Source organism: Panthera uncia, chromosome F1, assembly GCF_023721935.1.
Source record: "Panthera uncia isolate 11264 chromosome F1, Puncia_PCG_1.0, whole genome shotgun sequence".
NCBI classification, from domain to species: Eukaryota; Metazoa; Chordata; class Mammalia; order Carnivora; family Felidae; genus Panthera; species Panthera uncia.
Window position 1 is genome coordinate 7,629,805 of NC_064813.1, and position 15,286 is coordinate 7,645,090.

Below are 15,286 nucleotides of genomic sequence, written 5' to 3' on the forward strand. Positions count from 1 at the left end.
GGAATGGGATGGAATGGGATGGAATGGGATGGAATGGGATGGAATGGAATGGGATGGAATGGGATGAGAAGAGAGGCTTGTAGACACAAAAGAAATGTTCACATCTAAAGGTCTGGTAATATATCATGTGATTGCTTTTTAACTTAAGGAAATTAACCAATATACCTATGTTCTAAGACAGACAATTTCTCTAGCATCAAGTTGTTTTAAACCCACATTGTGCAAACAGCTGGGATACAGCAATCCTTAGAAGATGTTTATTACATGAAGATTTGCCTTTAGTCACAGTTCCTAAGACATAACTAAAACATGCTCTCTAAAAGTGAAGTCACTTAAAAAAAAAAACTCATTAAGACGTTACCGTAGCAATGTCTGGATTGTAGTTATCGATCTGTTCAAAAGTATTTATATCTTTATTTCCAAGTGCTATTTGAAGAGCTATGGAATCATCAAAATACCTAGGTTGGTAAGATTAAGGAAAAATGCTTTCATTAACAACCAAATGAGTGTAACTACGATAGAAAAGTGTTTCCTATCGTTGCAGAAAATGCTCAGGTTTAGGGCTCCAGCAGATCCTGACTTTCTACCTTCAGCATTCCTGAAACCACAGGTGTCGTTCACTAGTGTCTACTTGTCACTAGTAGATCACATATGTGACCCAGGGCTCTGAACCACACTGAGTGTATGTAGCCCGGGTTAGGAGCAGGGCACACGGTGTGCACACGTGCTCAGGATGGCCCTCCTAATAAATCGAGCTTGTTTGCCGAGAAATGCCACCCTTGCCATGGGTACCTTAAGTGACTGACTCGGTACATGTTTCTGTCAAGTCAACCCAAGTAATTAGCAAGTTATAAACAAAAAGCTGCTCTAAATTTTCACCAGCATGGTATTTAAAATTAACAAAAGATAGGCTTCACTATAAAAAAGAAAGCAGAAAACAATTTACAGGCTTTTTACTGAATGTTTCACTAAAAATATCTCCATAAAAATAAGAAAGAAATACAAAATTCTATTCTGGTTCAGAAAGGATACTGCCCAGCGTAGCTCAGTGTTTCAGGATCAATGTCGTCTTCATATGCATTCAGAGGGATGAGTTTCCTTTTGATGGGATCAAAAACTAGCTGATAAAGAAAGGTATTGTTGGCCCGAATAAATCCTTTGATGTAATCTTCTGGTACCGTTATATTCATCTTAAGATAGTGTCCAATTTTCTTGATGACCTAATAATGGATGTAAAAATATTTACTGGTTATCTACAAATACAGAATAGGGAATGTATCATCTCCAAGACCAACTGGTTCACATTACAGGAGGCTGAGGCGAGACAGAAAATCAACTAATTTTATCTACATTAAAAACCTCTACCAGAAAACACAATCATGTTACAGTACTAAAAATTGTCTCTATGACAGTATCTTCTTTGCTTTTTCTGTTAACCCAAAGAATGAACAATTCAGTTACAACGTCAAGTTTATATTCCCATGTGTGATGTTAAGACACATTCCTCACCCTCAAAGTCCCTTTTATCTAAAAAAGCAAAACAACACACAAAACCTGAGAATTAAAAATGGAGTCATCATCGCATCACACTCACAGGTGAAGAGCCAGAGAGTGAGAATCAGTGGCCCGGGAGTCACAGGCTAGTTAGTGCCCACGGCTCCAATCCCAGCTCTACTACCAACTCCTGATGAGAACTGCCCAAGGCGGGTGGTGGAAATTAGCTTAACATATACTTATTTTTTAAGGTAAAGCTATCTGGGAAATGACAGAGTGGTGATGGAGGAGTCTCAGTTTTCCAGAGGATACCCTGCACATGATATTGCATCAGATTGTATGAGGATGTAGATGTGAGAACTCAGCTGTCTCCTATCAAGCCATGTTAGAGATTTACATAAATGTGCAGTTCCTGTCATTTTCATGTTTTTAGAAGACACGGCTATTTTTCTTTAGAATATGCTATATATGTTGAGAGTGAGAGCAAGAGCAAGAATCCCAAAGAGGCTTTGCACTGTCAGCACAGAGCCCGATGTGGGGCTTGATCTTACAAACCATGAATCATGACCTGAGCTGCAATTAAGAGTTGGACACTTAACTGACTGAGCCTCCCAGGTGCCCCATGAATTTATTATTGTTAATTTTAAATTAATAAACATTTTAGTTTTGTTTGAATTTCATTCAGTAAATATCAATAGCTATAACCCATTAAACAAAAATTATTGCCACGAAGAGCTTTTAAGAGTGTAAGTGGTGGGGCGCCTGGGTGGCTCAATCAGTTGAGTGTCAGCTCTTGACTTTGGCTCAGGTCATGATCTCAGTTTGTGAGTTCGAGCCTCACATCGGGCTCTGTGCTGCTAGCACGCAAAGTCTTGGGGATTTTCTCTTTATGCCTCTCCCCTGCTTGTGTGCTCTGTTCTCTGTCAAAATAAATAAATAAACTTAAAAAAATTAAAAAAACAAACAAAAAAAAGAGCGTTAAGTGGACCAAAAAGTTTGAGAACCACTTACAACAGACAATAGGACAGAAACTGAAAGATAATTTTAACATTAATTTTATCTAGAACACTTTACCCTTAAGTCTCTTTATATAAGTCTTCATTTAAAAAATTTGTCAATTGCTTAAAACAGGTCCATCAGTTGCCAAAAACAAAATTCTAGTGTTTTAGTCATTTTTTCCTTTCAATGACATAACATGGGCTGTTGACAGGATAGAATATTTAAAATTCATATTCTGAGGGGTGTATCTATGATGGAAGAAATGGTTTGGAAACTGAATATGGCACTTGGTGAATCACTCCCACCTTTACAATATCCGGATTATTGGCTAGTCTGAGCACTTTGCAGGCCTTTGCTAACCCGATCCCACGCAGTGAGGAGAGGTAGTCACAGCCTGAAAGTATGCACATATACCGGAACTTCTCCTCGGTGAACACATCCCCAAGCTGCCTGCACATTCCCAGCCGAGCCTGGTCAATTTCTAGTCCATTTCCAAACTGGTCCATTTTTAAAATCACCTTCAAAAGGAAGGGAAATTGTTAAATACCTAAGTACCTGTAAGGGTCATTTTAATGTTTCGTGATCTAACCCATTGTAATATTCCTAAGAATTCTTTCTTGTTATTTAGCATCACATTGAGAAGAGAGATAGGCCAGGTAATCACTGTGCAATTTGTAAATAAATTAAACTGAAACATACACTATGTCTAGATAGGGTCCTGCACCAGGACTCCCTTGCCCTGACTCTGGTAGAAAGAGTGTCTCTTACCCCCTACTGACATTCAGAGTTGTCATGGCGATCAAATAACAATCCATACAGAAATCCTTTCTCTTAGAGTAATACATGTTCATTGTAGAGAATTTGGAAAACAGGGAAATTCAGGAAGAAGGAAACCAAAGTTGCCTGACACCTCTCATTTGTCACTGTTACCCAACATTAACCCTTCAACAGATCCTTCTAGTCATCTATAAAATATGTAGATAATATGAATAACATTGGCAGTAACAAAAATGAGATCATCTTATAGTTTTGTATCTTAATCCTCCCTTACTATGTCATGATAAAATTTTCCATTAAACAGTTTTTTTTATACATAATTCTAAGTAACTGCAAAACATCCTGTTAGGTAAGTTATTTACCTCACCTAGTTGAAAAAAAATAAAGCATATAAATTATTACCAAAAATAAGAATAGCAAGTCTACACTCTACTGAAGAATTCGGATAAAACAAAACCTTTTAACCGTAAGAGCTTACTCTGAAAAAGTGTCCAGATTACACAAATGTCAAGCAGCAAAACCCTGCATTTTAAATAAAATAATTATTAACATTGTAAAGTAGATATTAACTGTAGGTATTAAATAAAGTGATGATTCCTGGAAAAGAAAAACCTTAGTGCCCTGATTTACACCATTGCCAACTGCACAGAAAACAGTATGTAGTAGTAAAGTACCTTTTTACAGCCAAAAGCGAGGAGATCAGAGTCCTCTGTGATTATGGCTTGTACAATACCAGCTTTGTTAAGATAGGCCAGCTGCGCGTCTGCTTCGTATGGAGCCACAAGACAATCTACTCCCTGGGACCGGGCAGCCTGCCAGAGAGGATCATGGTCAATCTCCAGGATGGCATCTGGAGAGCACTGAACAATTTCCTGTTTCACTACCAGCCTCGACATGCACATGCTGATAATTGTTTTCAGAAATCATTTCCTTTGAAGTGTTTCTACTTTTAGTCCTAGCAAATATTGAACTAATCATATAGCCACAAAGAATTTAAAAAATTCTTTTTTAAAAAAATCACTTTATAAATTTGGAGAAAATAGCTGTACATTCAGAGGGAGAAAAAAAAAATAGAAGCCAGATAACTTTAATTATTTCAAGTTGTAGAAAGCTTGCATCTTCAGAATGGCTATGCTCCAAAAGCATATAAGACATTTGTTTGGAGCTCTGGATGTATTTTCCCTATGAAAATATATTTTCTTTTCACACTACAAAAGTCTACCTGACACTGTTTTGATAAAACTACAGAATTTAATCACTATATTTATTTTCCTATTTGTTTACCAAGCAGTTTGAACAGAGGCCTGAAGGAGGGTAAGTGAGGGCTGGGACTTTGGGCCATTGAAGTAGGTCTATGGTTGTAAGATGCTTTTAAGCAGAAGCTGATTGAGGAAGACTAGGGTCGGAGAGTTCTGGAGTCAGTGAGGCTGGTTCTACAGACCTGACGGCCTACAGAAGTGAAAGTTATACATGTTGAAGACTACAGGGCAGTGGGGTGAGACTGATGCTCCAGGAATTAACTCTTCCGTCTCTATGGAACAAGGTGCCCATGGAGCTCATTAAGTCACTTATCTAAAAAGGGAGAGTGTCTCTTAGTCCTTAGGATTTCTCCCCCTGGAGACTGGTGGACTCTTCTCTGTCAAAAGATCCTGCTTCCTCTTCCTGAGACCTGCCACTTCCTTGAGGTTAGACCGAAAGTAATTTCCCTCCCTTCATTTTCTTGCTCTCCCATCAATATACAACTCATAACTAGCTTCGATGAAGTTGGCCATTTGTTCTCTTTGGCTTCATTTCCTATTGGGCTTACTTTAATGACTTTGTGGGCCATCACATGTGTGATATTGATGGAACGGGTAAAACATTCTCTGGCTTCTGAAACCTTCCCCTCACGAAGAAGCTGCTTTCCCTTAAGAAGATTGGCTTGTCGTCTTCTGCAAGGGGAAAAAAAAATATTAAGAGGCTGACTTCAAGAAATTCAAGAAATTTTCCTAGGGGAAAAAAAATAAACTTTGACTCATTGGACAGTGTGTACCAGGTGCTTGAGAACATTAATCTGGATCTTTTGGGCTTCGAGTCAAAAAGAACACAGGTGATTTATCATGTACGCACACACAAGCGTATCCTCAGACTTTTTTACATCACGCTTTATGTCAAAGGAAAATGCAGTAATTAAGACACTTAAGAAAATATGAATCAAGGGTTTTATACCATCAAAACTTTTAAGTATAAAGGGTGCACCTTTATGGAATATAAAGAACTTGAGAAATACTGTTTCTGAGCTTTTCTGTGGAATCTACTAGACAACAAATTTCAGAAAAACCAAAATAACATCTGCATAAAAACTGTCAATAATAATCAAGTATGTGGTAATTTGTAGAATACTAAATACAGGTTAAACAGGGAGACAGTGATAACACACGTTCTAACAGTATGGAACCACTATTTTTAAATGGGAAGAAAGCATATGCAAAAGGAGAAAGAAATTTTAACCGTTTTCAATAATCATATTGGTAGGGGTATCAGTATTTTATTCTGAATCTATTCTTGAGTATAATAAAATACGTGCATTTATTTTGGGATAGAACAAAGGAGTAATTATAAGATACTCCAACTTCGTCATCCCTTTACCCTTGAAAATAAGGATTCTAGGTATGAAGAAAGGAGGTGAAGATACACTGCAGAAGAGGTAAAAACCCTGAGTCCTGAGTTTGACTTGGAAGAATCAGTCTGAACTTATGAGGTTTTTATCTTTAGGTAAATGTGCGCATACATATACAAATACCCTAGTTCCACAGACTGGGCTCCATGGAGGAAGAGACTTGTAGGAAAGGATTTTAAGCGCCCCCTCTCACTGCTACAGTGGCACAGAAAAAGCTGATCTTATAAAGACAAAAAGAATATGCAGGACAGAGACAGGCAGCTGAGACATGTTTTTAGCCATTCTTGAGCTTAGCAAGAGAAAATTAGTAAGTATCTGCAATTAGAATTAAGACCCGGTGGGCGACACCCGGGTAGGATGTGGTTTGGACTAGTCTCTCAGCCGCTCTGGTTTAGGTCTGTCATTAATCCTTTCAGAACTAACCTAGAATGAACTAACTTTTATTGAGAGTGTATTTGGTAAACTGTACATTATTTGTAATAGAACGTGGGCTCACACAGTTTCAGTTATTCCTTTATAAACAGTCTTTATAAAGTTCTGGCTTTAAGAATCAGAACCCTCCAGCATGAAACTGATTTGACTCTGTATGTGAATCAGAGCCCTCCAAGTACAGCTAGGTTCCAAAACCTAGGTCTGAAAAACTCTCTCTAACCTATCTAGGCTGAGAGAGAGCACAGCCAGGACAGCAGCACCCTAACAGATGGCTCCCTCAGCGAGGCTTTCTTCTGTCTGGGTGTGATTCACACTAGCTCCAACAACTAAGCCCAGGGGTTCACACTAGCTCCAACAACTAAGCCCAGGGGTCTTTCCTATACAACACAAGGACTCTGGGACCTAGAAACACAGATGGGAGTGGGGGTGTGGGGGGGAGGGACAATGAGAGCAGATGAATATGGGGAGGATACCTGTTTTATTAAAATACAGAAGTTCTTTCTGAGGCCTGTTGTTAGAAACTTACTAGAATATGTGAAGTTAAACATGAATGATAAAATTTCTGGGTTAACTATTAAGGGAAATAGAAGACATTACTTTTCAACTAGAAACAAGAGACAATAAAGGTAGAAAAAACAATCCAGAAGTCAAGCAAGGCAGGGGTTAACCTCCCCCCCCAAAAAAAGAGAGAGATGGACAAATATAAAATACCAAGTAAGAGAAACAATGTATTAAAATATATTAGTAATTAATGGTCAATGTGAAAAGAATAAACTCTCCATTTAAAAGATTTTCAGGGGCACTTAGGTGGCTTAGCCGGTTGAGTAGTCTGAGTCGTGGTTTCAGCTCAGGTCATGATGTCACAGTTTCAGGAGTTTGAGCCCTGCCATTTGGCTCTGTGCTGGCAGCGTGGAGCCTGCTTGGAATTCTCTCTCTCTGCCCCTTCCCTGCTCGTGCTCTGTCTCCCTCAAAATAGATAAATAAACTTAAAAAAAAAATTTTTTTTTCAAAAAATGGCAAAGATTGACAGAATGGATAAAAAAACAAAAACAAAACATAGTAATGTGTTCTTTGTAAGAGACAAACCTTAAAACCAATGAAGTAGTAAGCTGTAGGTAAACAAATAAAAAAAGACAGTGGGAATATAGAAGGAAAAGTTATGGCTACGGTTATAATCGGACAGAAGACTTTAGAACAAAAAAGCAAAACTAGGGACTAAGAGTCACTAGTAAAACAGTTACCACAAGAATGTAACTAATTCTAAACTTGAATGCAACCAATAAAATAGCTTCAAAATAAAACAAAAATGATCAGAACTATAACGTAATTGACAATTCCACTACCCCCACCCCCCCACGACCAAAACCAAACAAAACAGCAAAGATAGATTTGAGCACCATAATCAATAAGCTTGACTTACTGGATAACCAGTCTTCCTCTTAATAACTCAAAATACATATTCCTTTCTAGCACACATGAAACATTTCAAGAAATTTGTTGAAGTACTAGGCTATGAAGCAAGCCTCAATAAATTAAAATTCAAGAAAATTGGTATAGACTATAGCATCAGACCTTAACGCAATTAGAGTGAATAGAGAATCAGCTTACTCTCTTCTAGACTTTTCCACTTCCTTTTTAGAAGGTAAAGTACATCCATCGAATACAAGAATAGGCTTGATCCCATGAGAGAGTAACATATTTACAAATTTCATACAAAATCCTACATACCTATGAAAATAAAGAAAAAAAATTTTAGGTGCATTGTGTATTATAAAGTAATACTCTTTAAAACCAGAGGAGATGGATTATGAACAGGGAAGTTTTTTTCTTTCTTTTCTTTTTTTAAAGCAAAATGTTTTCACAGGACATGGAAACTCTAATTTAGGCTTCAGGGTTCAAATCCTGCCTTGGATCCTAACGGGCTATGTGACAGCTGATGAGTTATTGACATTCCCATCTACAGATTAAAAGGCTTTGACATCCCTTCCAGTTCTGATATTTTGTGGTTCCAAATCTTGCCTTTTTTCCATTTTTTTTTTTTTGCTTTGAAAAATTTCAAATCTACTGAAAAGTTGAAAGAATAGTACAATAAATACCTGATCCCTTCAACCATACCATTATCACACCCAAGAAATTTAACAGCAACAAAATATCATCTCACATACAGTCTGTACTAAACTTTGTCCAACTGTCTCAACAGCTCTTATAACCAGTGTGTTCTGGTGAAGATTTAACAACCAGTTTGGCGAGAGGAGGCGCCTGTTCCGTAGCATCTGTCCATTTCCCGGACATGAATGTATTACAACGGTGGATAAACTACCAATGCGGGGTCACGGAATGCTGAACTGGGAGAAGACGGTGATGCGCTGTGAACTTGGATGAGTTGGCTGCAGCACAGCATTGCTACATCCTACCCTGCAACGGTCCAGGATCCAAACAAGGATCAGGTATTGCATTTAGTGCTCTATTCTGGCAAAGCAATTAACTGGACAAAAAGAGCTACATCACAACTTCCCTCATTTATGAACAAAAGGATATTTAATATAAGTCTCAGTCTTAACTGGCAAAGAGTTAATACAAGGTGCAGACTTACTTATCAGTAGGTTCACCTTTGGCTAGTTTTTCAGCACAAGCAATAGCTCCTTTGTGAAGCCAGCAATATGTATCCACAGCTACTACCTGTCCTTTATACTTCCTCACGTGGATTGGTTCAGAAGCTTCTTTGATAAATTGCAGTAATCCTTGTATCCCCATTGTGCCAAGTTAACTGCATGATACAAGGGGAGAAAGAGAAAACAGCAATATTCAAAGCAAAACATATTTATCCAAAAGGTTTAGAAAAATAAGAAGAGATCAGAAATTGATATAGCGACTGTTATTGCTTATTTGAGAATCACCTCTTTAATACTCAATTGGGCTCCTCCCTGCCAACAATTTCCATAATCTAGAATACTTTCACTAATCGCTAACACTAACTCTAATGTCACTTGATAGTTCCTTAACATTTATTCTTTCCAAAGTGCTTTCTCACTTGGAATCATCATGTATGTTTCAAGCTGTTAACACACTACTAGGCACACAGAAAGTGCTAAAAGAGCATGAGTCTCTCTCTCTCTCTCTCTCTCTCCAAAAAGGCATTGCTAAAAGCCACAAAACCGTGCATGCTAAGGCATCACAGCGCCTCTACACAAGCATGTTAAGAGCCAGCATGCACATCAGCGTAGGAGTGGAAACTCCAAACAGAAGGAAAGTAGACATTTCAACTGAGAAAATAAACAGAATTACAGAAGTAAATTGGTACATTTTTAGGACTTAAATTCGCTGCCATCAGAATGTCTTATTCCAAGCAACCAACATTCTGTTAATAAGCAGCAATGGTGCCCAGCGACAACTCCATCAGACTCTCTGAAAGTTACTCCAAAGAAATGTGAAAGTGTGCTTGCTGTGCAAAATACTGATTTCAGACGAATGCTTCTTTCACTTCCTACCCTGTCCCGCCCAGAAAGAAGCCCCTAAGTCCCTTCTATACAGAAATTCTGGACAAGGAGGGGGATTATTTGCACCCACCCCTACCCAGTCAAAAATCCACATATGCCTTTTGACTCCCCCCAAACTTAAAGCCTCACCAATAACATAAAGTCAGTTAACATATATTTCATATGTTACATGTGTTATATACTGTATTCTTATAGTAAGCTAGAGAGACGAAAATGTTAAGAAAACCATAAGCCACACTTACAGTACTGCCGAGGGACTGTGGGCCAAGCTGAGGGCTAAGTACAGGCTATTAGCACCCGCCCCACCCCCGCCAGGTGGAATGTGTGTGATATTCCTCAGACCTCCTGGCTACCCAAGAACAAAGGAAAGGGGTGTAAGTGCTTGCCATGGTGATGTGGGAAACTAAGGCAAACGAAAAATTAAATTCCCTTACTGCTTACAGACCATTGACAAGTCCTTGAAACAGTAAAGGAGCTCAGCTGCCTTGATGATGACAAAAGGTAATCTTTCCTAGGGGCAAAAGGTAATCTTAGCTTAACATTATCCCAACCTGGAGGACACTGTCAGTTTAGCATAAAAATTCCTTGGGAAATGTCCTTCATCTCAACTCCCCCAAGATATATGCTGGCAATCATACTCCAAGCTTATGACCTCCCCTGACATGCATCTGAAGGGTCCCAGGTTTTACTAATCCCAGGTATTATTGCAGTAATTAATGGCATTTTCCTAACAGCAGCTCAAGGTCCTGGTAACCTTGCTTCCAAAATTCCTTAGAGACCTACCCTATCCTTAACCCTCTCCCAACCTGAGGGGATATAATCAGTTACCCCCAAAGTTACCCCAGTGCAGCTCTTCCTGCCCATGGGTCCTGTCCCTGTGCTTCAATAAAATCATCTTTTTGTACCAAAGACTTCTTCAAGAATTCTTTCTTGGCCATCAGCTCTGGACCACCACACCATCACCCAGGAACTTCACCAGTACTGTACTGTATCGAAAAAAATCTGTTTGTCGTGGACCCTCACAGTTCAATCCCTTGTTGTTTAAGGGTCAGCCGGCCTACCCACCCCCCCCACTCCCACTCCTCATGATAAAAACTGAAAGCAATGAGGCTGAACAGCTGCTTGGTGTTTCCTAACATCAACCTCTCCCACCAAACTACGTTTGGAAGGAAAGGAAGAAAGCACAGGGTGGCAAGTCAGCCTCACCTTGATGCTGTATCAAAACTCGGATGCTCTAGTTCAGCAGCGCATTCACCAGCTGCGGAGCCAGGTGGGGGGATTCCGACGTTTAAATCCAGGTAATCTGGCTGCAGGTGCTCCTCAAGCCGCAGTTTGAGAAAAACAATCAGCCTCCCACCTCTCAGACAATGCCTCTAAAAAGAGTTTTCTTCCACTTTGAGGAAAACTGACGTAACACACATTCTGTGAAGCTGATGTCTCTTCTAAGCTGGGTAAATACGCTCGCATAAACGTTTCCTCTGGAGCGTGGTGGGAATGGCCGGGGGCCGCTGCGCAGGCATCATCTCAGGGCGCCCGCCAGCGGCACGCCAGCTACAACACCGGCGACCTCGCCGCCCCACTCCTGTTCACAGGCTGTGCACAAGCGGCCCGCAAGCCCATTCCAGAGAACACGCTTCCTTTCGCCTGCACGACATCAAGAAGACAGTTCACTTTCCACATTTAAACGCCGGGGGAGACTGCTAGGTCGGCGGCAGCCCTGCAGGAGTCCCGCACGCAGGAGCCTGCGCTCGCGGACCCTCCCTGCCCTCCCGAAGGGCAGCCCCGGGCCGGCCTGCACCGCGATATGCACTCGGGACTCTGCGGCCGGGCCGGGAAGACCTCGCCGGACCCATCCCCCCGTGCTGGAAGACAGGAGTCCCGAGAGGACGCCCACGCGTAGCCCGCTCCGCTCCCTCTCCGGGCAGGGCTCTCCCCGTCCGCCCCAAGGGAGCCGTGAAGGGGCTCCGAAACCCACCCCCGACGCGCCCAACTCACCCTGGGCCAGCTCGCCCGAGGCAGGCGGCTCGGAACACAGAGGGCCTGGTGGCAGCCGGGCACCAAAGACTTTTCAATTTGCGCGGGAGAGCCCGAGGCCCCGCCCCAGCGGAAGTGACGCCAGAACGCCCCTCCGCGGCGCCGCTTCTCTTGGCCTCCACTTCCGGGACGTGAGCCTCGCTCCTCGTGGAAGCGACGGCGGCCCCGACCCTGAGACCCTGAGACCCTGCGACCCTGCGACTCCGCGACCCCGGCCGCCGCCTCCCGCCTGCATACTGTGCTGCCTTCCGATGGCGCGGGTGGAGCTGGAGCAGCTGACCCACGGGAAACAGTCCCCGGAAGTTGGTAATTTTCACTCGCCGGCGCTGCTGGGAGTTGTAGTTCTCTGCTGATTGCGGCCTTCAGGTCGGGTCTGCTAAGGTTTAAAGAGCGCCATCGCGTGTTTGTGTGGAGTTTTTTAAGCCTGAAAAAGATCCTGCTGCAAATTAGTCTCCCTTAATTTCTGTGGTGTGCTGTAAATCCCGAGGCTCTTCAGAGACAGATGCGCGGTGGGCTCCAGGGAAACAAGATGCCTCTTGGGTTATATTTTTTGGACCCTTCCTGTAGACTTTGGGGTGGGGGGGCCCTTCCTGTAGACTTTGGGGGGGGGGGGAGAGCGGTTAGTAATCAATGTCATTGTCACTAGGAAGTGACAAAGAGTTGCTTCTTGACCACACTCAGCCCAGACTGCTATGAGCCCTCCTCTCTACTGGGTCCCTTCCTCGGCCCATAAAGACTTGAACAAAACACTAACACAGTTTCTAACAGTTCAAGGCCACATCCCTAGGATTTACTGCTGGTTCCAGCCCACATCTGATAGTAGGGTCTCTGTCTCCCAGGGTCTGTAGGAGCCTAACTTCTACAAGGCTGGTAACAGTCCCAGGTGACTCACTTACTCTCCCGTCCTGGGTTTTGTCATTTTTCACCTCCCGGACTCTACTGAGCCCTCATTCACCCCTCCCTGTTCCCTCACTCTGTCTTCATTTTATTTTTTTTTAAGTTTGTTTGTTTGTTTGTTTATTTATTTAGAGTGCAAGCAGGGGAGGGGCAGAGTGACAGGGAGAGAGAGAATACTAAGCCGACTCCGAGCTGTCAGCACACATTACCACGTGGGCCTCTCACCAACTGTAAGATCATGACCTGAGCAGAAATCAAAAGTCCCCTGCTTAACTGACTGAGCCACCTAGGCGACTCCCTCATTCTCTCTTTAAAACAGCCCTCCCCTTGCACCACCTCAACACAAACCAAAGTTAAAAGCTGGACTGTATCCTGCTGCAATAGCATAATGCTGATTAAAACTGTCCTTACCACTTTATCTGGTGTCCAGCTTTGTTCATCTTTGACCTAAGTCAGGGGCGGGAGGGAATCTTTATTGCCAAATAATCATGGAAATGAGCCTTATGGTTTGCAGAACTTAAAGACAGTTTGGACTCTGGTAATCACTTGGGTGAGCCTTCCTATCCTCGTAACACTCTAGACCTTGTGTCTGTCCTCTTCTCTTAGAGCTACTGTGGTAAAAAATTGGGAAAGAACCTTAGACCAGACCACGAAGTGTGTTCTGGATCCAGGGATGGGGAGGAATGATAATTCCTACTCAATTTAAAGAGCTGATGGGAAAGAATTAAGCACGTTTAACAAGATGCTCCCCATTTGATGAGCTTCTCTACGTGGTTCCCTCCTTCTTTTAAGGTCTTTCCATGATCAATTTAACATCAATCATGCCAACATTCTCCCTTAGAAACTGCTGAAACGGTGCCACTTTTGGGTTATGTGCTCAGGGCTGCTTCCTTCCCTGGTCTGGTCTTTAGAGCTGAGGCTAGGAGAGGAGGTCAGAAAAGTTACCTTTCCTTGTGCTTCCAACAGCGATGGGTAGACTTCATCCTGGACCAGCGTGGAGCTGACTGTAGGGGAAGCTGGGGGTCAGTTCCAAACTGCAATAGGGTAGAGAGGAACTTAAGGGTGGGTGGGGTGTGTTTGTAGAGAAACGTTCTAACAGTCCCTGGACTATCGAGTTGTAGTAACTGCTTCATACATCAGATCCAGCCAAGAATATGCCACATATGGGTCCCTTCCTGACACCCAAGCATCAGAAAGGTGCCCGTTCCAGCCACGCTGAATCCATCATGAAGCGAACATAGAAGATGGCTGCACTGTAAACAGCTCATACCTTTACTGCTAATTTGACTCCTTAGTGTCAGACTGGATTCTTGGCTGCAGCGTTTGAATTGGCCACAGCATGTGAAGGCTGAAACTAAAAAAGAAAACATGAATTTGAAAATGATTTCATTGAACAGGATGTTTTTAACTTTTTGAGGGGATAAAACCATTTGAATCAATCCATGTGGCAATGTGCCCGAGGTGTGCCTGTCATCCTAGTGGTAGCGGAACACAAAGAAATGGTCTCTGTCCTCAAGCAACTTAGGATCTAGTTATGCAGACAAAACATGTATTCGTGAAAAAGTTGAGGAACAAACCATGATGGTGTGTTATTAAAATCTGCAGTGAATGGTACAGCCCATAAGTTCTCAGCTGAAGACTCTGCTGAATGCTACCGGCTTTCTGAAATTTTCCCTGACGTGCACCCAGACACCCTGTGATGACCACTTTGCCCCGATGCTTTTCATACTCTCTATTTTATGGACTTTGCCCCTAGATTTAGCAAGTAATAATAATATAGACCCAGTGAAATTTGAATTTCAAACAAACATAGGAGACATTTTTAGTTATGTCTACTGCGATATTTGGGACATAGACTAGAAAATCCATATTTATCTGAAATTCAAATTTAACTTGGTATTCTCTATTTTTATCTGGAAACCTAATTTTCATATGCCTGGTGTTTTGCACTGGTATTGATAAAAAAAAAAAAAGTCTGAATTTATGGACTAATAAATGAATGTCCTAGCTACAGCACTATGCATTCTAGATTTTCTGGGAAGCTCTGATTTTTAACCTTTTTTTTCCCTTTCTTTCTTTCTTTCTTTCTTTCTTCCCCCTTTTTTTTCTTTAAGTAGGGTCCATGTCCAACATGGGGTTGAACTCATGACCCTGAGATCAAGAGTCACATGCTCTACCAACTAAGCCAGCCAGAGCCCCTGCAGCTCTGATTTTTAATTTGTTGAAAGGTCATGTATTCTGATTTTTATTTTAGAAAATACTACCTCTGTTGTTACGGAGCAGTGTTTTCTAAGATGAGGAACAGGGGTGATTGTTAGGGGCCCCTCTGTGATGTCCCCCTACCCTTGCCTGGTTTAAGGTAGGCTTGCTACAGCCACAGCAGACTGGCACCCCCACCCCCACCACTCATAGAAAAGTGAGTGCTTTCCAGGAAAAGATGTGGGAACAGGGGTTCTTTTTGTTGGCAGCACAGGAGGCTTTTTCTCAGCACCAAGTT

At 42.0% G+C, this 15,286-nt stretch overlaps 1 protein-coding gene across 1 annotated transcript in view; it reads right to left on the reverse strand.

Annotated features, from left to right (window-relative positions):
- EXO1 (exonuclease 1) overlaps positions 1-11,940 on the reverse strand; it is a 38,962-nt gene extending 27,022 nt beyond the window's left edge. The window contains exons 1-9 of the mRNA XM_049633856.1: positions 11,854-11,940; positions 11,065-11,502; positions 8,955-9,128; positions 7,970-8,089; positions 5,078-5,201; positions 3,945-4,082; positions 2,799-3,011; positions 1,033-1,220; positions 362-458 (exon numbers count right to left, since the gene is read on the reverse strand). Of these exons, the coding sequence (XP_049489813.1) occupies positions 362-458; positions 1,033-1,220; positions 2,799-3,011; positions 3,945-4,082; positions 5,078-5,201; positions 7,970-8,089; positions 8,955-9,115 (1,041 nt within the window). The 5' untranslated portion in view covers positions 9,116-9,128; positions 11,065-11,502; positions 11,854-11,940. The remainder of the gene's footprint in view (positions 1-361; positions 459-1,032; positions 1,221-2,798; positions 3,012-3,944; positions 4,083-5,077; positions 5,202-7,969; positions 8,090-8,954; positions 9,129-11,064; positions 11,503-11,853) is intronic.
- Between the last annotated feature and the right edge of the window lie 3,346 nt (positions 11,941-15,286).